Genomic DNA, 22,669 nt, shown 5'->3' with positions numbered 1-22,669 from the left:
ATGGGCATTGTGCTTGATAGATATGTCCATAAAAGGGGCAAACCTATTTTCTAGATCTATGGTTAATAAATAAATAAGGACTGAAATGAAAGTAACTGGTCCAATATGAAAGTATAATTAATGTTTCTTTTCCTTCTTGATAAAGGAACTAATTACTGTGCATGAATTGTTTACCATGTACCAATACTTTGAAAACCTTCCTAAATTATGAATGTAGCGGTTTGTGTTAACATGGCAATCATGATTGTTACCAGTATGGTCTTGAAGGAGCAAATGGTCAATGATAGTAAAACAAAACATGCTATGTAGAATCCTCACAGTAGGGAAGGAAACAGTTCAACAATAGTGTGTTCATCAAATGTGTCCCCAAACTTACACGAACCAGTTAGTTCTCCAAGTGTTTTGATGTATTCTTCACCCCTTCACCAGGCATGTGTTATTGCATTGAAAAATTATACCACTCACTTATAGTGCTAACTTTAGGCTTGAAATGTGTATTGATTTTCTTTAACGCATACTCCAATTCATTTTACTCCTTCACTTACACCTTCACCACCTTTACACTATGGCAGCATATCATACTCGTTGCCCTTGGTACCCAAGATAGAGCACAAATTTGGACACTTTTATATCCATCCCAACATTCCCTCTACAGGTAGCTCTCAGCTAGTGTAAGACATTTTTTTCCCAGGCTCCCCATTTCACTTTTGGTTGTCCTGGATGGGCCATGAACATGGTGGGCCCAGCAATATTCTGCATGATGGCAGTGTTTTATTCCCTTCTTTTTTTATGTGTATTCACAGTTGTCTACACAAAGCAGTAATGTTTTCACGTAGAAAATAAAATACACTTTCGCCAGTTATTCATCCCACGCCTTTCTTTCTTGGTCGCACTGGTTATTTTCCTCATATGTCAAACCTTGCCCACAATGTAAACGACTGTTCTCAAAATCTCCTGCAATGCTACTACTTCGTTCAGCATAAACAATAGTTTTCCTGGTTACCTCTGATGCCAATATGCACTGAAAGGTTCTTTCCTCTAGTGCCACCATCTTTCATGCTCTGCAGACAAGATGGGGTCGATGTGCTCTCACGTCTCAAGCAACCAGCTCCGCTTATGCACATTCTACCATGCCACACTCTCACCCATTGACACACATGCTACCCCAGGGCCACTCACCTTATCGATTGTCGCTACTTCCCTGTGGGCACTTAACGCTCACACGTTGATTTGGTTAACTCCAAGAGCTTGGCACGACTCTTCCACTGACATCCATGGACACAGCACAGTCACGTAGCAGCAGGCACTCAGACACTCTTTGCCATTTATTAAGTATGGACCAATCCAACATGGAAAGTGGTTACAGCATGCTTTATTAAGTTCCATACAAGAGCTCCTGCTCCAGGCTATCCATAGCTGACTTCAGAAACTCACAAGCGCCCTTGCTGGAACCCTGTCACACATTCTACCTCAAACATTCTTCATAACGATGAAGCAGAGCCTACAATATAGTGATTAATGAACTTGAGATACAACAGAAATCGGTCTATAGTTAGACGGGTTATCTTGATCCAATGAGGGCTTTTTCAACAGTAGGGTAACAGAGAATTGTTTCAAACTGTCTAGTTTCAAAGAGGTCTGGAAAGACTTGCGCGATTATAGGTGACAGCACATCTACACATGATTTAATTAATGGATAATTACAGGGGTACAATGTGCAACATCTTTTTACCCATAACAACATTTTCTCCAACCATCAATAGCAGACGAGTGCACATTGAAAAATAAAAAGTAATTCTTGTGGAAAATGCATGTTTTTCGGATGTATAACTTGAAAGAAATCATGAGGATTTCCAATATTTTAAAACAATTGCAAAGAAATTATGACAGCTGAACTCACCCCATCAATCCTTCCATCTGAAGCTGTGATGATCAAAATGTAGCGATCTGTGCTTTCTCTATCCAAACCCTTCGCCAAGGACAAGATCCCGGAGCTAGGAATAAAACACAAACAGGACTATATGTCATGCACAACACAAAACGGAATTTCAGACATTACAGATGCGATTCACTGACAGGGGCTCTCCTTTTCTGACTGCTCTTTTTCATCATGCAGGGATCGAGCTCTCATGCATCATCATAATTAAACATATGCTAAGGGTTGTAGAAGGCACATAGAACAGGCACAGCTTCACATCCTTGACAGCTCAGAAACATAATGCTGTGAAATTCAGGGCTTGGTGTAACGACGTGGTGTGGCTTTGTGAGACTCTCGGGCCTATTGAAAGCTTACCTTTCCACAGTGTAAAGATTTTACGATTTAAATAAACTGCAAAAGCAAACCTGAAAAAAGAAGTTGGCAGTTATGATGAATTCTATGTTTGGATTTACTTGTTAGTGTCATTCATTTGTATTGCATTGTCCCCGAAAACATCATCATTTTGAGTTAATCATGAAAACTAAAAACAGCATTCTGTTATTGCAAAACCAACACGAAGACACAATTTTAATTAATGTCAGGAAGGTAGCAAGATTTGATGACTAGGACAAGATGGAAATACAGCAACTACTGTTTTTTTTTCTTCTAATTTCAGGAATATGATAGAGGGTGACCAAAAGTTCAAACAATGCATGGAAAAGTAAAGAAAGGAAAGAAAGAATCTTTAATAGTCTTCTTGTGCCTAGTCACCCCCAAAATTGCCTAGAGCACGACACACATTCCTGCATCCTCGCTCCTGGGTTCCCCTGCCACCGCTATCTCCCTATTCCCTCAAACTAGGGCTCAGAGTGTTCATGGACATTTCTTCTATGTTTCTCTGGGTTTTCAATCCCTTGTTTTAAAATCTCAGGTGTGAGGAATTGCTACATCCTTCATCTCTGGTCTTTTCGGGGCATTTCTATGTTGTTCGTACACTGTAGTATTGAGGCAACTGGGTATGTCCCCCTCTGCTTTTGCAGAGATTGTTTTTCAGAGGGCCTTGACCACTTCCTGTCAGTAAAGCCCTTACTCCTTAAGTCTTCAAAACCTGTCTACTAATTATCTTGTACTGCCCATCCTCAAATGTATGGCATTTGCTCATTCTTTCTCCCATTGTGAGCTTGACCCCTTCAGATCAGTATTTCACTTCCTACCACGTGTAGTGGGCTAGGTGTGTCATCTAGTGACTTCCTGTTCAGGCTAGCCATGACCTTTCCAGATACCTGCACTTCTTCATGGTGTTTAGCTTCAAACTCCTCCTGTGATCTCAGTTCAACCTCCTTCTGATGTTTCCGATTAGCCTCTTGATTGAGTCTTCAGGAGTAGGTTGGTGAGAACAATCAAAACTCCTTATTTCTGAAACCATCCTCTTACTCTTGATGACCTATCTATCAGTCCCATTCCATACCTCTTCCACTCCCTCCAAGCTCCTTCCTTGTAGTCCAACAGTCTTCTCATTCAGTCTTCCTCCAGACTCCTTCCTCGCTCTCCAACTTGTTCCAAACGTTCACACTTCCCGACTGGGGCACTTTGCTTATATAGCCCTGTGACCCAAGCCCTAGGGTTGGGCTTCTATGAGGGTCCACACCTGTGCATGTTAAGGAGCCTTGGCTGATACTGACTACTAGAAATTGATTCACCTGGATTTGATTTGGAAATGTGCAGCTAGACTGTTGTAATATGCACGGGCTCGTGCATTGGCACACTGGTGGAATGTTGATGTACGTTCAGCAATCAACATTCCACAGTGGCCGTTGAGCGAGGGGAGCCGTAGCTTGTGGCTGTGGGGTCTCGCCAATAAAGGAAGATAAATACACTTACCTGTGTCGGCCAGATTGTGTCATTGGCGACGAGGATCGGGATCTTGACGAGACCCTGTCCCACGTGTGTGCGGATCGGCTGTGTGGCTCCCCATCGTCCCGGGCGCAGTCGGCGTGGACGGGGGCCGACCGGCGCTGGATCTGTTGCAGCGGATCCTGCGGGTCTGAACCGGTGCAGGGCCGGGCAGGTGGCTGCTCTGTGCAGGAGCGGAAGGCGAGGAGCTGCTGGCTGCTGCAGACTCGCTGTTCTGTGGAGGAGCGGAGGCCACCGGTTTGCCTGGATTCGGCGGGGGCTGTCGCTGCAGGTCTGACCCAAAACAGGCCCAGCGGGTGATTCTCCTGCGGAGGAGCGGAGGACGAGGTAATACGCTGCAGCCGTGACAGCTTTCTGTTCCCCTGGTCGCGGCGGAGCCTGCGTGTGTCCCAGTCGGGGTCCTGCTCCAGGAGGATCGGAGGCCTGTGCGCGGCAGTTGGCTCCGCCCCCGACAGCGTGTTTACGCTTTCCGGCCTAGCGTGGGCTGAGTCCAACGAGGAGGGGCCGTGGGACGCCTGCGCCGCTCTGCGCTGCCTGCAGTCACTCCAGGGAAGCAGGAGGGGCTGCGGGGGGCAGCGCGAAGGGTGCTTTCACAGCATCTACGGCGGCGGCTGCTGGATGAGTGAAGACAGGTGGAGAACAAACACCGTTAAATACATTAATACGTGGCAAGTTGAAGAGCTACAGGTCAGAATTAAGGTGGATGTGAAGGGGTGTTGCTGGTAAGGTTGGAACACCTTATTCCATATGGTCCAGAGAAGTTAAAGTTGCAGCTTGTCTGGGGCTGGAATTGTACACATCATTGGGTACATCATTGGTTGTGACTCACCCTGTGCCAGGACCTGGCTGTACTGCATATGCGTGGGGGTGCACGCTCACAAGGCTACAGGGGAAGATATACGTGTGCGGTCATTCTGGCTGGTGTTGTGATTACCCTGTGCTGGAAAAAATACATCATTGGTTGTGACTCACCCTGTTCCAGGACCTGTTGTACTGCATATGCGTGGGGGTGCACGCTCACAAGGGTACAAGGGAAGTTATTGATGTGCGGTCACCTTGGTTGGTGTGGTGACCACTGACTTTAAGTGACAGAGAGGAAAATTCGTGGATTATAAGGGGGCACGCAAAAGAACAGTTTTGTGTAGGTTAATTGGTGGGCAGGTCTTGGGCAGTAAATTTTGGCCATGTTGCATACAGCTGCTAGGCCTCCACCAGCATTTTTGCCTAACCCAGGAGAGCCGGTTGCGCCTTGGGAGCAGTGGGTAGATGCCTTTAAGGTATATTTGCGGGCTGCGGGTGGGGCAAAGTTCAACGATGATGAAAAGGAGGCTGCTTTGCTTAATTGTATTGGTACTGAAGGGTTGAGAGTTTTTCGTCACCTGCCTGGAGAGAATGTATTGGTTCAAGGGGGAGGCGAAGGGGAAATGGTTGTAAGTGCCTATGAGACGGCGTTGAAGAAACTGCAAGTACGTTTTGGAAAAAGAGTTAATGTGGTTTTAGAGCGGTATAAGTTTTTCTCTAGGGCACAAGGTTCCGCGGAAAGTATAGATTCATACGTTACTGCCTTACGTGCGCTCATGGCTACATGTGGGTTCCCGGGAAACGGAGAGGAACATATAAGGGATCAGATTATGATGAAAACGTCTAATCAAAAAATTAGAGAGAGATTGTGGATTGAGAGCGATCCTTCTCTTGATAAGGTTTTGGAGATTGCCAGAGCAATTGAAGCCTCCAAGGCGAGTGTACAAATTGTTACTGAAAGGGATGGAAATAGGGAAACAGTGCATGCGGTGATGTCAAGGAGCAAGAAGGGTTTGGACAAAGGGGTTGTACAAGGGAACAGAGCACCTAAAGGTAAAGAGGTGTGCAAAAATTGTGGGTGGTCAAGTCACACAGTGGATTCGAAGTCATGTCCTGCTACCAATGTAGAGTGCAGGAAACGTAAACGGGTGGGCCATTTTGCACGAATGTGTAAAGGGCAGGTGGTCGCAAATGTAACTGCAGAAGAGTTTACCACGGGGCTGGAGGGAGCAGGGGGGGGTCCCAAACAGAGTGTCATATTACATGTGGAGGGTGGTGTGCGAAAGGGTCCATGGGTGTCGGTGTTGGTGGACCAGCACCCTGTGGATATGCTGGTGGATTCTGGGTCACCTTATACCCTGGTGTCTCCGGAAGTGTATCAACAGGTTTTGGGTAAGCCGATCTCTACGCTGTTGGCACCAGACATCAGACCGTATGCATACGGGCAAAGTTCCATTGATCTACTTGGTTATGATTGGTCAAATTTTTCATTCAAAGGAAGGCAGACCTTAGGTAAATTGTATGTGGCTCAAAAAGGGACAAGTGTGTTGGGTTGGGATGAGCAGGCTGCACTAAAGATACAAATTCATCCAGGTGAAAAAGAACCGGTTCTCAGTGTCAGGGAGGGAATGGAAGAGAAGGATGTAAGAGTTACCCCTACAGTGCTTATGAGTGAGTTTCCTGAAGTATTTTCTGACATCCTGGGTAAGCTTAGGGGCTTTACGCATCGCATTGTGTTGAAGAAGGGTGCAGTGCCTAAAGTTCACAAGGTGAGGGGGGTGCCAGTTTCAGTGAGGGAGGCATTTAAGGCGGAATTGTCTAAGTTGCAGTCGGCAGGAATAATAGAACCCATTGAGGCTTCGGAATGGTTGTTTCCTGTGGTTTTAGTGAAGAAGAGTGATGGCAGCATCAGAATGTGTGTGGATCTCCGGGAATTGAATGCCAGCATATGGGTGGATCGGCATCCTTTGCCTAATATTAATGAGTTGCTATTGACGTTGGGTGAAGCTAAATATTTTTCAACTTTTGATTTGTCAACGGCGTATCACCAAATTGACCTGCATGTTGAATCTAGACCTCTCACGTCATTTGTGACTCCGTTTGGGGCGTTCAGATTTTGTCGCATGCCTTTTGGTTTGGCTTCGGCTTCGGCAGTATTTCAGAGGCTGATGCATCAGTTGTTTGAAGGGGTGGTGGGTGTCAGCTACTTTCAAGATGACATTTTGGTTTGGGGCAGCAGCAGGGAGCAGCATGATGCAAGGGTGAGGAAGGTCATGCAGATTCTTAAAGAGAGAGGTCTTACTGTAAAATTAACAAAGTGTCAAGTGGGGGTGGAGGAGGTCACATATTTGGGACACACGTTGAGTTCACAAGGTGTAAGTCCAAAAAGGGAGTTGGTACAAGTGTTGAGGGATACGCCAGCTCCGGTTAATAAGGATCAGCTAAGGGCTTTTCTGGGTCTTGCAGAGTATTATGTTAAATTTGTTTCAAATTACGCTGAAAAGACAGTGGCCATGAGAGCTCTCTTGAGGAAGTGTGTAAGATTTGTATGGTCTGCGGAGTGTGCGGCAGAATTTGAGTTGGTTAAGAGGGAGGTGGAGAAGGCTCCCTGTCTGAAATCATTTGACCCAAAAAATAGAACTGCGTTGACGGTGGATGCAAGTGAGGTGGGCCTAGGGGCAGTCCTAGAACAATACATTAATGGTGAATGGGTCCCGGTGGCTTTTGCGTCAAGGACATTGAGAGATGTGGAAAGCAGGTACTCTGTAATTGAGAAAGAGACTTTGGCAGTGCTGTGGGCTTCAAAACATTTTAGGACATTTGTGTGGGGCATACCCTATGTAGTGAGAACGGACCATAAACCGTTGGTACAGGTATTTTCTTCCAAGGGAGTCATGGCAGTATCCCCGAGGATTGCGAGGTGGTCAGTACAATTACAAGATTACAATTTTTCCTTGCATTATTTTCCGGGGAAGTTTAATGTTGTCGCGGATTGTTTGTCCCGCTTGCCAGGGGTAGAGGAGGACAGTAAGGGGGGAGTAGTTAAGGAGGATGATTTGCAGGAGTGTCAGGTTGCATTGGTCACGTCTGCTGTGGAGAAGTCGGTGTGGGATCAGGAGTCTGAGGATGATATTGAGTTAAAGTGGATTAGGGAAGGTCTGGTGAAGGGGTGGGACACAGTGAAGGAAAGGCCGGAAGGGAAAGGATATGCCCAGGCTCTCCAGGAATTAGCAGAAGGTCCCTGGGGTGTGTCTAGGGGCAGCAGATTGATACCCCCGATAAGTTTGAGGGGAAGAATGGTGGAATTGGCACATGAAGGTCATTTGGGCCGATCTTTGACCAAAAGGAGATTGAGAGAGGAGTATTGGTGGCCGTCAATGGACAAGGATGTGGAACAAGTGGTGAAAGAGTGTCAAGCGTGTTCTGTCAGTGATAAGAGCAAGGTACTGCATCCACAACCGGTGCATCCTGTTGAGGTTCCAGAGCAGGTATGGTCAAAATTGGCTTTGGATATTATGGGTCCGTTTGACTGTTTAGAGCCTGAGTCCAGATATATGTTGGTGTTGGTGGATTACACGTCCAGGTGGATTGAGGTGGCGGCGTGTTCAGATGTTACGACCAATACCGTAATTGATTTTCTGAGGAAAGTATTTGACCGTGAGGGTTTACCGGCAAGTTTAGTTACGGATAATGGTGTGCAGTTCACTTCTAGAGCCATGAGAGAATTCTTGGAAAAGCATGCCATTTCTCACTATAGGACAGCTCTGTATAATCCTTCGGCAAATGGTCTGGTTGAAAGGGCCAATGGCACTATTAAGTCAGCCATACAATTGGCTTTGGCCAATGGTTTGAACTGGCAAGAAGTTGTGTCACAATACCTGGCTGCATATCGGAGAACACCTGCCATGCTTACGGGAAGATCTCCATTTGAATTAATGAGGGGCAGGAAGGCAGGCACAATGTTGAGAACCCTGGCTATGGGGGGTGGTGGTCCATGCGATATGGATTTGCGAGCAATTCATCGCAGCATTTTAGAGCGCCAACAGACCACGGGGTCCTCACAAATGAGCAGGAAGGAGTTGAACGTAAAGCCTGGGGATCAGGTGTACATAAAGAATCCTAGAATAGTTCATAAAGGATACAGCACTTTTATGCCCTTAAGGAAGGTTGTTAAAGTTGGAAAAGGGTATGTGCACTTGGAGGATGGTTCTGTGTGGAGTAAGAGGCGAGTGGTGGTGGATGGATGCAGACGTGTGGTCAGGGATGGTGTGGAATATGAGGAGGAATCACAGGAAAATGTGCTGGATTATAATCCTGTGGTTTCGCAACCCATCGGGGGTGAACAGCAAGAGGGGGTACCACTTCCAGGTCCTGTTGATCCACAGGTCAATGCGGAATCTCAGTATGCTATGGATCAGCAACCTGATGCAGTTCAACAAAGGGGTCGTGTGGGTAGGAGCTGTGGACGGCCCATAAGATTCAGGGATTATGTTTGTTAAGAGTGAAGCACATTTAATATTACCCATGCTACTTGTATGGATACAGCTGTTAAAGTAAATTGAAATATGACATGTCATGTGATGTTGGTTTCGTTTTCCATTGTTCTAGAAAAAAAAAAAAAAAAAAAATAATTGTTTGTGGGTGCCAACATTTTTATCCAAGGGAAGAGGATATGTTGTAATATGCACGGGCTCGTGCATTGGCACACTGGTGGAATGTTGATGTACGTTCAGCAATCAACATTCCACAGTGGCCGTTGAGCGAGGGGAGCCGTAGCTTGTGGCTGTGGGGTCTCGCCAATAAAGGAAGATAAATACACTTACCTGTGTCGGCCAGATTGTGTCATAGACCAAGCCTTTAGAAGCAATCCACTTCCCTTAACTGTGAAGCCCCAAGATGGTCATGGAATTCTTGTGAACAGATGTTATTGTAGGCGTCCTTATGCCCTTCAGGTGTAATACGTGAAGGTGAGGAAAGTAAGAGCATTTTAAAATGTGGTGCAATTTCTCCACTTTCCATCTTTGGCTTTCATGTCCAAAAAATAAATCCAGCAAAGTAGTATCTGGTGTGCCTCTGATGACTGTGAGGACTCTCGGTGCAAGTGTATTTGAAAAATGTGGTGTTCCTCTGAAGCCTGCAAGCTTATTGTGTGAGTGGCAATTATTGTTATAGTGGTGAATGGAAACTGGTTGTCTCTCGGATGTCTCCATGAGCTCTCTGTCTAAGTGCTGGAGAAAAACCTGGCATGCCTCTGGTGTCAGAGCAGTTGTTTGCTACTGATGTCAAAGGAGTTAGCATATGTTGCTGAATGCTTTCCTTAAGTCGTAATACATTATCTGTTCTCAAACTATAAAGGACTTGTCTTTGGTAACATAGGAGCCAATATAGCCTGGCATGCATTCTCATTAAAGTCCCCAAGTATGGGAAGTGGCCATATATAGTCTCACGTGATGGATCTCTGGAAACTCAGCATTGGAGCTTGGAGATCAGACACATAACACCCCAGGTATATCATTCACCTGTTCAGGAGGGGGCACTCAGCCCCCTTGACTATCTCCCTAAATGCCCTGGAGATAGACAGGGGACCTTGTCGCATATATCATGGAAATGTTGCTTTACCATTGAAGAACAATAAGTGGCATATATATACATTGTGCAAGTCGGCACCCAAGGGTCGTTTATATTCCCACATATAACTGCATCAATAGATTTGTGTCAAACAAGTTAGGCTCATACTCAGAGGATGCCTTTGTTGATACAAAGACGTAAGAAGGGCAAACTTACAATTCTACCCATGCTTTATTGCAGAGACCTACATCATAAATTACACAAATCAAAATCTGCAAAGAGTTGACAACTACAAAACCAATGACTCCTTTGACATCTAACCTACTTCCGTAAAAACAGATTCACATACTAGATGATCTTAATGGGATCAACTCTCATGGTTAAAACATTATAAAATACAAGGTGGATATAGGTAACCATCAACTGTCTCCGACACATAACTCATCCATTCAATGTTCAGTTATGGGCACTGAAATATGATAATATAATGAACACTTTTGTGTATGACTCATTCTGTCAGTGTATGGGTTGTCTCACATTGTATTGATTAGGTATAGCCCCACCATGCACTCGTGACTAAATTTAAGCTATTGCACAATTCCAATTCACTGTAACATTCTGGAGCTCCAGTAAAACATTGATTTAGGAGTTTTTACTTTCTTACTATCTGAAGTTAGGACCCAGCAGTGCATTGCATGTTCGTGTGAATAGTCCATCAGTTTAAAGGTCGCCTTATGCAGTTCACACGGTTTTGAGACATATAGGCTTTACTCACAGCCTCTAGAGCCCTCTGTCCAGAAGTCCTGTCAATTCTAATTTTCTTAAGGTCTTTCTAGATTGCTTGCTTACCTGAGGAGGTAGCATATATAAGACAGTACAATTAGTGGTAAGAAGTATCTTCAATCTGACAGAAAGAATAAGAAGAATGGAGGCAATGCTAGAGCAATGGAGCAAGAAGGCGTATAGAGAGGCCTCTGGTGCCACTTCCAGTGTCCGAAAGTCTAAGTGGAACCAATGTAAAACAACTAACTACGCCAAATAACTCCTGAGTATATTTGTGAAAAAAGATTGAAGCCTACGTGGGATGCAGACAAAAAGCGACTATGTTGAGGCATGGGACCTTGCCAGCATGGCTAGTGAAAAAAGGGGACCAAAGCATGTACGCAAATATGGCTCTAAAGTTATTATACAAATGTATCTAATAAGTACACCTAAGCCAAGATGAAAATCCATAATCAACGTTCAAAAGCCATCTTCCACCACAATGTATCCCATAAGTCCTTAATCCTAAAACAAATTAAGGTACCACCCCTCAGAATGGGAGCTGAGGAATATAAAAGCTCACTGATAAATACAAGCCTACACTGGCTGAATTCAACTCTGAATTAATTACCTGTCCCTGGCCATGACATGCATATGAAAAGAAGGGTGGGATGAGTTGGCAAAACTAAAAACATCCAAAGAGGTGATTATGTGGTTCTAACATTTGGGTGCACAAGTTGTAGTGGGGAAATATTCCCTTTGGGTTTCTTTTACCACATTGGCATAGTACATCTATTCTAGCTGAACAGTCTGTATTACTGCCATCAAGAGGCAGAGCCATCAATCCTAAACCACATTAATGTAAGAGACGTATGTTGAGTTTAAGAGAGATGACATTGCCAAGAGAGCATATAGCATACTAATGAATTTGAAGCACTCACCAGTATGTAGGACACTGACTGATGTGTTGCAGAATGCAATATTGTGTGCACCCAGAATAGGTTCTATGTGATGTTTGCTAAACAATCCTTTTTGCACTCCCAATGTACAATAGGAGTTGCAAAAGAGAAGTTGTTTAGTTCCACTTCCACTGAGCTACCTCTGCTCTCCCCAACTGATTCTCTGGCAGGCACACACAGAACCTCTGCCTTTCCTCGAAACCTGCTGTCATTTTCTGGGGAGGAGACCATCAGAAACCTTACCACTCATGCCCACTCCTTCCCCTCCCCACTGCCATGCCCCATCCTCTTCCAAGTCAACCTTCCCCCTTCCATGACCCCTCCACCCCACTGCCAATTTACTGACCCTCCTCTTTCTCTAGCCTGGACCAACCATTCTGTCCATTTCACTAAATTGTATTATGCAATGCATGTTTCACACAGGTTACATGTGTAATGTAAGTGACTTCAATCCAGCAATCCAACTATGTCAATGCTTAGGATGGGATGCCCAATGGAAGGCCTTATTTATATATTTTTATGTCAAAGTTCGTTAAATCTGGATGATGAACCCTGATATAACGCCCCTCTCTTTGAATCCCCCTGACCTCACTTAGCCAAGAAGTAGGTTTGTTTTGCAAATTAAAAGATTTATTTGAAGTATTAAACAATATATCACACTTATGAATAAAATAATATTTGAATAGCACACTTATGAATATGGACGGTAATCAACAAGGGGCAATATTACAAAATTGACAATCTCTTTAATCACTTAGGAGTATGAATATGAAGGATACTGTAGCAGAGAATACTTTATGTAATTCAAGGAAATGCAATAATGGGAAAGAAGGCAACACAGAAATAAACCTTGATATGATTTCAATCAAAAAATAATACAGTCACTTTTTCCCCTATGACTACTCACTCCCCCCTATGCAATATGAAGAGATGGACATGGGGGCACACAGGTTTCAGGAATACAATGAATAATGCAGTTCAATTCCTGTTCCCCCTAACAAGCTTAGAGAGAACAGGTATGATCTTAAAACAGGCAAAAACGCTTTAGAAAGTGATTGCAATGGATGGGAAAATCTGCTAAATTGATTTTAATTTACGAAAAGAGATTCAGGATGAGTGATAGTTACTTTAGATTGGTTCAGGTCAACACTAGTAATGATTCATGAATGATTATCAAATTGGAAACGAAATTCAGCAGTAGAAAGAAGCAGCTATTTTGACAGAAAATGAAATTGAGCCAAATTGCAATTCGCAACAATTTTTCAGCGTCCGTAAATCGCGATTACGGAAAAACTATAATGAATTGGAATGTCGTTTTGGGTTTGTTGGAAAGCTTAAGATCTTAGGTTCAAAAGTTACGGATGTTTTTGTGAAGGTAGATTTTGCAGAAATAAAATCAAGATTTCAGAAATGACAGATTGTGCGTTACAGATTTGGAATCAACAGGATGGACACAATATTCTATAATGCAGTTCTGGACAGGTTAAAATGGTTGGAAGATGATTACTTTAAACTAAGGGATTGGTTATGGACAGTTGTAGACTAGATACTCACTCCTAGCTTGGAATGGAATGCACCTCGTCAAAGATCTGGTCAAGGGTTTGGCTTCACTCTCGCCACCGGACAGGTCTCAGGCCCTCTGGGTTCTGCTCTCAGCAATGCACGGCGGCCGGGGTCTCTTGAACTGGATCTGACAGGTCTGGATACAGCACTGCTCTCTCTGGGTCTGGATCTGGGTTCTAGCACAGGGTTCTTAGCTAGAAGCAAACAGCACGGCCCAGCTGTTGAATGGTTTGGCTAGGCCACGTGGAAGTTATGGGGTTAGAATCAGATTGCAAAAGATTCTGAAGGCCTGCTGAGAAGGATTCAGCTTGTGAATTAGGCCTTTGCTTCAGGGTTCTAGAGCTTGGTTCTAGAGTCTGAATTCTAAGTTCTGGTCTCTTGATCTAGATTTGGAGTCTCTATCTGGATCTGGTCCGGCAGAGTGCTTTGCAGGAATCGGCGAGTAGTGGAAAAAATGAGTGTATCTGGGTCTCAGCAGTTCCTATTTATGTGTTTTCAAAATGGGTGTGGAGGCTGAACTCCCTAAGGATTTGATAGGTTAGAAGATTTTCTGGGATCTGACTGGAGAAAGGACCAGCGTGTCATGAGGTGTCATCATGATGCTGTGTTTATAGTCCAAAAGAAATCCCTCCCTTTTGCTTTTACAGAGAAAATCTCTTTTTCATAACAAACACATTTCCAAGGTGCACAACTTGTTCATAATACATACACACATCACAGATTACTTAAGGTACATTCTTGTCCAACTCTGATCTTTCTAGGAGCTTTGGTTCAGAAATGACAACTTATTTGCGATTTTGGTGGGCTGTCCAATATTGGTTCTGCACCAAATGTGATACATGCATGCAGATCCTCTCTGGGCATATTACTGTAAGTTCTTATGTTCATAGCATAAACACCGTACCTACAATATTAATAAATTCCGGGGTTTGGTCTCAGAACATCACCCGGCGTCCAGCTTAGTCTTAAATTGTGAGTGAATTTTTCATTGTAACCGTCTCAAAGTTTAACATTTTGGTCAGCTTGGTACAATTTGTTATAAGCATTTCTATAAAACATACATTTGCTTTCCATCCAATTCACTTCTCAGTCTGGTCCGCCCCCCAGAGCTGGGTGAGTCAGATGGTCACATTGCCTGCCTTCCTGCTATAGGAGTTGTGGACCAGGCACACCCAAATCAGCATATTCTATTCAGTTGAAATAATCCATTGTCTTGACTGAGAGCAACAGGCCACGGTGCCACTCCCCAGTTCCTGTTCACACCAGCTTGTCAATCTCTTATCCAAGGACAGAAGGAAGCTTCTTTTGTCCAGGGGAAAGGTGTGGAATCTGTCTGATCCCAGTGTGGGAACACTTTTTAACTCTGCAACCAATGTCTACAATTTGTCTTTTCTTACAATATAACCCACATTTTTAATACATACATTAAACAATTGCTTCCTTGAAGTAATTTCAGAAAATAGATTTACATTGTCTCCACCACTCAGCAGGTCTTTCTTTGGCATACTTTGGGGTTCCCTGTTCAACTTTTACAAAGAAATGGTTTAAAACGCCGGCTTCTGGTAGTGGTGAGTACTGGTTTTGCACCCATTTTTGACAGCTTTCTTCTAGCAAGCAATCCTCAAAAGTATACTTTATCCAGATATAGATACACTTCTGTGGACCTTATATTTATGTAGATTCTTGCAGGAGAATGATGTTGACCACCCAACAAGGAGATTGGATCTTTTTAGGTGGTTTCTGAGCCATGATTTTTGCAATTTTTGACAATCAAGAATATATATTTTTTGAAGCTAGCTCTGTTTCTTTTGCAATCAGCATTGCTATTTCCATGTGGTTTCAGGCTGCTTTGTGGGTAGCCCAATGGTGGTTTTAGACATTTATCTCCTGTGCTCACTAATATAGGCAAACGTGGATGGCAGCCTATTTTTCAGGTTTTCACTGTGCATTTTCTGGTGATTTCTGGCGAGCAGTATGCTTTCCCGTGGCCATTCTGATGTTTCTGCTGCCAGCAATGCCTAGTGATGTTGCAGGGCTTGGATGAGTGGGTTAAGACATCCCACAGTAATGTCTTCATGTGCATATAAAGTACACACTCCAGAATGCCTGCACAATTCTTTTTTACACGTTGACTCTAATTGTGTCTTGAAACAGAGCAGATTTAGCTTGCAAGTTGTGGATCATGGTCTTCAGCCCTTTATAAGTTACATGGAGTTGTTCTTTTAAGGAAACGTGATGTCAGAGCTTTTAGTTGTACATAATTGTACCTGCTTTTATGTGCGGGCTCAGATATCTATTGTGCGGAGAACATGGATGGCCAAATGATATGGATCTCAGCCAGACCAAAATCCAAAATGTTGCACACACTGGCCACCATTGGATACCTCCTGAACTTATTGATTGTTTTAGAATGTATCTAGCATATAATTGGGGTAAATGAATATCATGTGGCATGCAGTGTTAGTGATGAAACCTGACTCCTGAAATGATTGCCTCACACTGAACCATTTTTGGATTCAGGTAGGTCCCCGAGAATTACCATTGACATAGGTTGGGATTTTAACTTCAAAATGAACCCATCATCTAAGTTGGACTATTTCAATGCAGAGTAGGACACTGCTTATGGCATTCCATGGGTTAAATTGCTAATGCAAGGCAGGATCATGTAGGGCTCTGTTTTCTTGCCCAGATGCACTCAAGACCTGGGCTTGTGAGCATTAAATGGGCAAACATTATAAGATAATCATGGTTATGTCACGTATAAGTGTAGAAGGAGATGAAGTAGTACTATTGATTACTTGTTGGCTCATGTTCATCAATGTGATTATGTAAAAGACATGTGTGTTCCAAAGCATGTGGAAAGCTATCATATTCCACCAATTTTGCAATGCTACCTACATTATATGGGTAATATCCCGGGTGTGAAGCCGAAGTAATCAATCATATACAATCACTAACATTGTAAGACCAATACTTTTAACATAAATGGTTGCTGCTGATTCTTTTCCAGCAAACTGGTGCAAATCTGCATTTACTGTCATCAGGATGTAGACATTGTTGTTTGCACAGCTAACCCAGTTTCCCCCCTCACACACAGCTCCTTCATAACTTAGAGGAATGCACAGGCTCATTCCACACACCATGCAATGGGTATGCTGTGATTTTACTGAATGGAAAATGACAATCAACTGGTTTACCTTAACATTTTTTTATGAAAGCAATACTGTTTTTTTATTTTTTTTTAATCTATATATGGGGTGGGGTAAGGGGTTAAAATGGTGGCTGCGGCGGGTGTTTGGGTAGGATTATAAATGAAGGGAAACAAGGCGCTTCTGGGGGGCCCAAAATAAAATAAAATCAGTATCGTTTTCCTTCTAAATGTTTAGTTAAAAAGGTTTTTATTATTTTTCAATTTGGCAAAATCACATGTAACCCCTGCACATCCATATGACACATACACTACTGCACAACACCTCTACCCTTAGAATGAAGCTACCTTTAACCACAACAATTCGAGCTGTTGCTTCTCACATCATTTTCTATCTCTTTAAACACAACCAACCCGTTTAGTTTATAGTTTACCTCCACTACGTCCATCCACATGCCATTCAGACAGCGGCGACTAGCATGGTCTTGGCCACCCTCACTCAACTTTAATGGCTGAAATGCACACCGGCATACTAGCACAATCCAACTCCTCCCAAACGTGGACTCCGGTCACTCATGGCCGTTCAAGTAACAGCACGTTGGATTTTCTCTATTGGTGTCCTTTTCTGTGCGCCAGCTATATGTTGATTTTTAGGGTGATTGGCTTTCAGATTAATCACAATGATCCATCAATCATTTTTTCAATATTTATTTTTTATTTTTTCATCACAGGTCGTCCAAGAAAGATTAGAGTGTATTCCTTTTGTCTTATTTGTGACAGACCACTCTTAATCTTATCTTATTCACTTTATTTTCTCGCTATACATGTTTCACCATAGGATCTTTTCCATGGTTCATCAGGAGAGAAACTATCAATACAGCCAATCATTTGCAAGACATTAGCATTGTTGACAGTCAAATTCCTAAGCACTCTTTAGACATGTCTCATGATTCCATAATACTTTTTTGTGCATATTTGTTACTCACCTTATTCATTATTTAGATTTGCTCTCGCAATTTGAAGATAGTTTTTCAATTTTTCTATCAGTTTGTTGTAATTTTCTTATTGATATTTGGATACCTTAAAAATGTATTTGTTTAAGTTTAACTTTTTATAAGTGAACACGTTATTTAACCTAATTCAACATGTTCTAATAGTTGTCCCAACAAAGTGAAGTATTCATTTTGAAATGCTCCACTTTACAATTAACATTACGTTATTTTCCTTTATTTTGGTTATAGTTTAAGGGCATTATGTGCAAGGAAGCATTCCTATTGCTCTCAGTCTATGGATAGATGTTGAAGCACAAGTTCACATTCCAAGTCTTTGTTTTCCCCGTATTACATAGTGAATTCATGTGCTGGGATACAATATCATTGCCGTCTAATGTCAATGTTAGATTAAGGTCATTTTTGTTTGGGATAGTCCCTTTACCGCCTCCAAGTATTGAGGCTTGTTATAAGACTAAGTAAGTATATAGGGCTCAGAAAGAACCCTGCTCCACTTCAGGTCAAGCGCCACAAAATAAAGATAGTACAAGAGGTTGTTGGATTTTCATGAAGTATATTTAAACAGACAGTTGCCCTATAGAGACACGTGTTTCGGCGAATCACTCGGGCCCTGATTGAAAAAGGCGAGTGATTCGCCGAAACACGTGTCTCTATAGGGCAACAGTCTGTTTAAATATACTTCATGAAAATTCAACAACCTCTTGTACTATCTTTATTTTGTGGCGCTTGACCTGAAGTGGAGCAGGGTTCTTTCTGAGCCCTATATACTTACTTATACTTACCGGAGTAGGGGGTCTATCACTTCGTTACTCCACTGCTCAGCTGCCACCTTTGCTTATCTAGCGCAGGACACTGATGGTTGATATTCCAAAACACCCCCCACTGCTGTACTATTGTTATAAGACTATGCTATTCGAAATAACTTCGTTTTTAAGGGTAGGAGTAGTGGAGAAGGACAAAATCATTCTTCTTACCTGCATTTTCTTATTTGTATCTGATTGTCCCACACAACGCCATTCCGTGTTGTGTTGTTGCTCTTTCTGAGCCGCTTTAAGTATACTAGCGGGATGACGTCATTGTGTATTTTTACATAATGATGTCATTGTACTCGACATCCCGCAGCCATTTTGAATGCTGCATTTCCTGATGTACACAAAGAGACGTGTTTGTTTCCTTGGACACGAATATTGATTTCTTAATTAAGTATTAACCATCCCAGTGAAAGATGTGAATGAATTGTATCAGTACATTTTCAAAGGCTTCTATAATAAGAGTGTTCATAATTTTTACATATTAATTTTCCCTCTACTAATAATCCCTTAGTCTTACGTTGGGACCATAATTATGCCGACAGGCGCTACACAATGACTGAATGATTGAATGAATGAATATATTTGTGATCATTGCATAAGTCAGACAGATGGGCAAACCTATTTTACACCACACACCAGGAGCCTATCACATGATTTAGAATGGAATATTAGCAGGAAATCAATTTTGCTAGAATTGAATAGACACACTCTGGGACAAGCTCTATGATAGCATAACATATGGGAATCCTAAACAATTCTGAGATCTAGTTGCTTCTCATGCTAGCATAGATAAGGGAGTGGAGGAATTAACCACAGATATTCAAGAAACAGGTTATGTCGAGCACGTTGAGTCCCTTTATGGAAAAGGAGTGTGATTACAAAGGGATGGAGTTGTGGAATTGGGAATATGTTCGGGAAAATAAGAATGGAACAATATTTACTATTGAGGAAGAACAGCCATTCAGAAATTGGCTGCATATAAAACATCTAATCCTGCTTTCTCCCCAATTGATAGCTATACATTTGACATAGCATTTTGGGATCCAAAATGCTCTTGCTTTTCAAATGCTATAAATGAATGTGTGTTTCCAGCTAGTTGGAAGTTCCCAATCTTCAAAAATAATGATAAGCAACATTCTTTATGCTATGGGCCTATATCACCTTTGGGTTCTGCCTCTAAATTAGTTGGCCAAGGACTCCACAATAAGATTATAAGTGCTATCTGATATAAGCAGTACAGTTTTGCTTTTCAGAGATTTAGGGATGCATGGACATGTATTTTTATATGTGGCAAGTATTACTTTGTGCATATATGTGGCAAGGATTGCTTTGTGCATATATGTGGCAAGGATTGCTTTGTGCATGGTAATGGACTATAACTGGCGCACATGGATTCATCTAGCATATTTCATTGTGTAAATAGACACAGGTTGTGCTAAATCCAGGACTCCGAGGGTATGTCCACCACACCGTTATCATTTTGAAGACCCTTCATTTGGACTTTGCAGTAAATATATGCTTCAGGCCACTGGAGGCGTTTCCTCCACCTTCTCCACACCTAATCCTAAATCATTGATGCTTTTAAAATAAATAAATGACTCAGTTGCCCGAATTTATGAGTACATGTAAATATTTGATCCAGGGAACTGTTTAATTGAGTTTGTTTTTATAGATCTATGTATCGATATGTGTGTTAATGTTTCTAATGTAAACCTCATCTGCATATTTGATGTTGTTATGCAGGATGTGCTTGATATTAGATATATAGGTTGCTGTGTGCGACTAGAGGATCCACTGCATACCTGCCTCTGGGCATCATCCACTAGCTCAGGGACATACCCAGCACCTTTCATCTCCACACTAGAAGTCCCCGGATTTCCTCCAGTCTCTGAAAACACATACATGTCATTTGGATTATTCAGTAGCTTACACCACATGTTCTTCAAAAGTACAAATTACCTTCCCACTAACATACACCAATACTCATGTACACATGTACGTAATCTGAGTTAATACATACAGTGTGACAATATTCTTACAAATTTGAACATCTCTAGCTTCTAATCTCTGTACACTGCAGCAGTGTAGTCCTCCATATAATCTGCATACCTGTTGGTTGTAGTCTCCAAAATCAAGGAGCATTCTGCCACATACCAAGGAAGTAACAGATTGTCATGTGCCTTCCCTTTACTGCTGCCTGAAATGGTGTGCTGTTGTGTTCAGATAAGCAGCACATGGCACACAGATCAGCTTTACTACAGTACATACAATGGAGTTCTAAGATTTCACTGCTTTTTATCATCTGAAACAGCCCCATTGGGCACTTCTTTCCATGGTGATTTGGCCCCATGCTATCGAAGACTCTGGCCATGCACAACCTTTTGTAATGTAGTGCCTCATTTCACCACTTGGAGGCTCCTGGCCATTGAATGGTGCACAAGTGCCTGTTCCTGCATGGGCTGGTCGCCAGGGTGGTGCAAGTATGAGAAGAGTGGTACAAGATGTCCCTTCACATACACATGCATTCAGATCTCCAGAGCTCAGCAGATTGGTGCAAGCAGTGCCTCTGATTTACAGCTGCCTTCCTCCATACAATTGATATGCGTGTAAGGGTTTGAGGCTGCTTCTCACCAATCAATTGGGTGAGTGCCTCCTAGATTGGGTGACCCAGATCAGTTGGTCACTGAACTCTATGCCCCAACAGCTATGATATTTATGGATAATTCAAACAGCGGCCCCCATTGTCATAGCGACCCGCTACTGTACGTTAGGTGCAGTACACACATGCAGTCAGCATGCTTACTTCTGTGTTGGAGGATATGCCGCATAGATTAGCTCAACTACAGTACATGTGATTGAGTTAATAAAATCTTGATGTTTTATGCTGTTTTTATCATCTGATAAAACATTATTAGGAAAAGGGATGCTTTGGCCACAATCTTTTGTCAATGCTGGCCATGCAAAACCTTTTGTGATACTGTTTCTCAATCCACTAATGGGTGGCTCCTTGCCATTGAGTTGTGCCTTCATAGGCTGGTACTGCAAGCAGGAGGAAAGAATGACAGGTATCTATTCAAGCAGATAGGACTTCAGATGCCCAGCGCTCTGCCTGATGCCGGTGGTGGTGACTCTGAGTTACAGCTGCCATGCTCCCTACAATATAATTGATAACACAGCTTTTGAATGTGCTTCAAAGATTAGGAGACCTAGATCAATTGGTCACAGAACTCTATGCCCCCATCTAGGCAGTTTACTATACAGCATCTGTGCTGTATTGCGCTAATACCCTCTTCCCACTGAAATATTAAAACATACTGTAATGCATACATCCCTGTAGCCATTCGTCAAGGACAACAGCACATGTACCAGAGAGCTGTACGATGTTTGCAAAAATGACCAACTTTATTGCCTACGTGTCTGATACAGCACCGAGTACATTCAATTTGATCTCCGCAACAGTGTGGCTAGTCCCCTAACTCCCAGCCCCGATCTTTCTTAGCCATGTTCTCCCAAGCTGAAACTGGGGAGTGGGGCGGGGTGGGAGGGTAAGCCGTGCTTGTCACAGCAGGGATTTATTCATTTAAGTTTGCAGTTCTATAGAGCGTGAGCCAGGCCTCATGAGTGAGGATTTGCATTACAGATATCACTACAAATGTAAACAAACTGGCAAAATATCTATACAACATATAGTTCAGTACAGAAATCAAATACAAGAGGCACATTACAGAATGTAAGACGAATGTGAGACTGTACACTACAGTACAGGAGTAACTGACCAATTGCTGACCATTTACCGTATGATGCCACCGTTGCTGTAGAGCAGACGAGGATGCACAGAGCTGCCTGATAGCAGTGCTGGCTATTACAGGAAGAAGCACTTCTTCAAAGGTTGGGTTTCCATCATCAGATACAAAATAATCACAGTGGATTCTAAAGGTACTGGAAGCATTGTAACGTGCCACAAAAAAACAAAGTCATAAATGGGATTCTGCAGCATCCTCACATGGGTACCAAATATTTAAAGTATGTAGGCAATACGTCATGTGACAATACTAGCCCATGAGTACTGGATAAGCCTTTCAGTAATCCACACACCTCCTCCCTCACACTTAGTTTAGCACTGGGGCCTTCTGGTGCTACCACACTCCAGGGTCATCTTGATATATTACTGTGCTGTGCACTCATTTAATGGAATATGTTACATTAATCAGTAT

At 42.8% G+C, this 22,669-nt stretch overlaps 1 protein-coding gene across 4 annotated transcripts in view; it reads right to left on the bottom strand.

The window, feature by feature from the left end:
• The window catches only part of PCDH15 (protocadherin related 15), a 3,978,145-nt gene that overhangs the window by 1,514,109 nt on the left and 2,441,367 nt on the right, over window positions 1-22,669 (bottom strand). For all 4 annotated transcript variants that reach the window (XM_069611238.1, XM_069611242.1, XM_069611241.1 and 1 more), the window contains one exon: window positions 1,901-1,994. In XM_069611238.1, the coding sequence (XP_069467339.1) occupies window positions 1,901-1,994 (94 nt within the window). The remainder of the gene's footprint in view (window positions 1-1,900; window positions 1,995-22,669) is intronic.

This window comes from Ambystoma mexicanum, chromosome 8 (genome assembly GCF_040938575.1).
Source record: "Ambystoma mexicanum isolate Mex_15411 chromosome 8, UKY_AmexF1_1, whole genome shotgun sequence".
Classification (NCBI taxonomy): Eukaryota; Metazoa; Chordata; class Amphibia; order Caudata; family Ambystomatidae; genus Ambystoma; species Ambystoma mexicanum.
The sequence above is the reverse complement of the archived record's forward strand: the minus strand, read 5'-3'. Positions and strand labels throughout refer to the sequence as shown.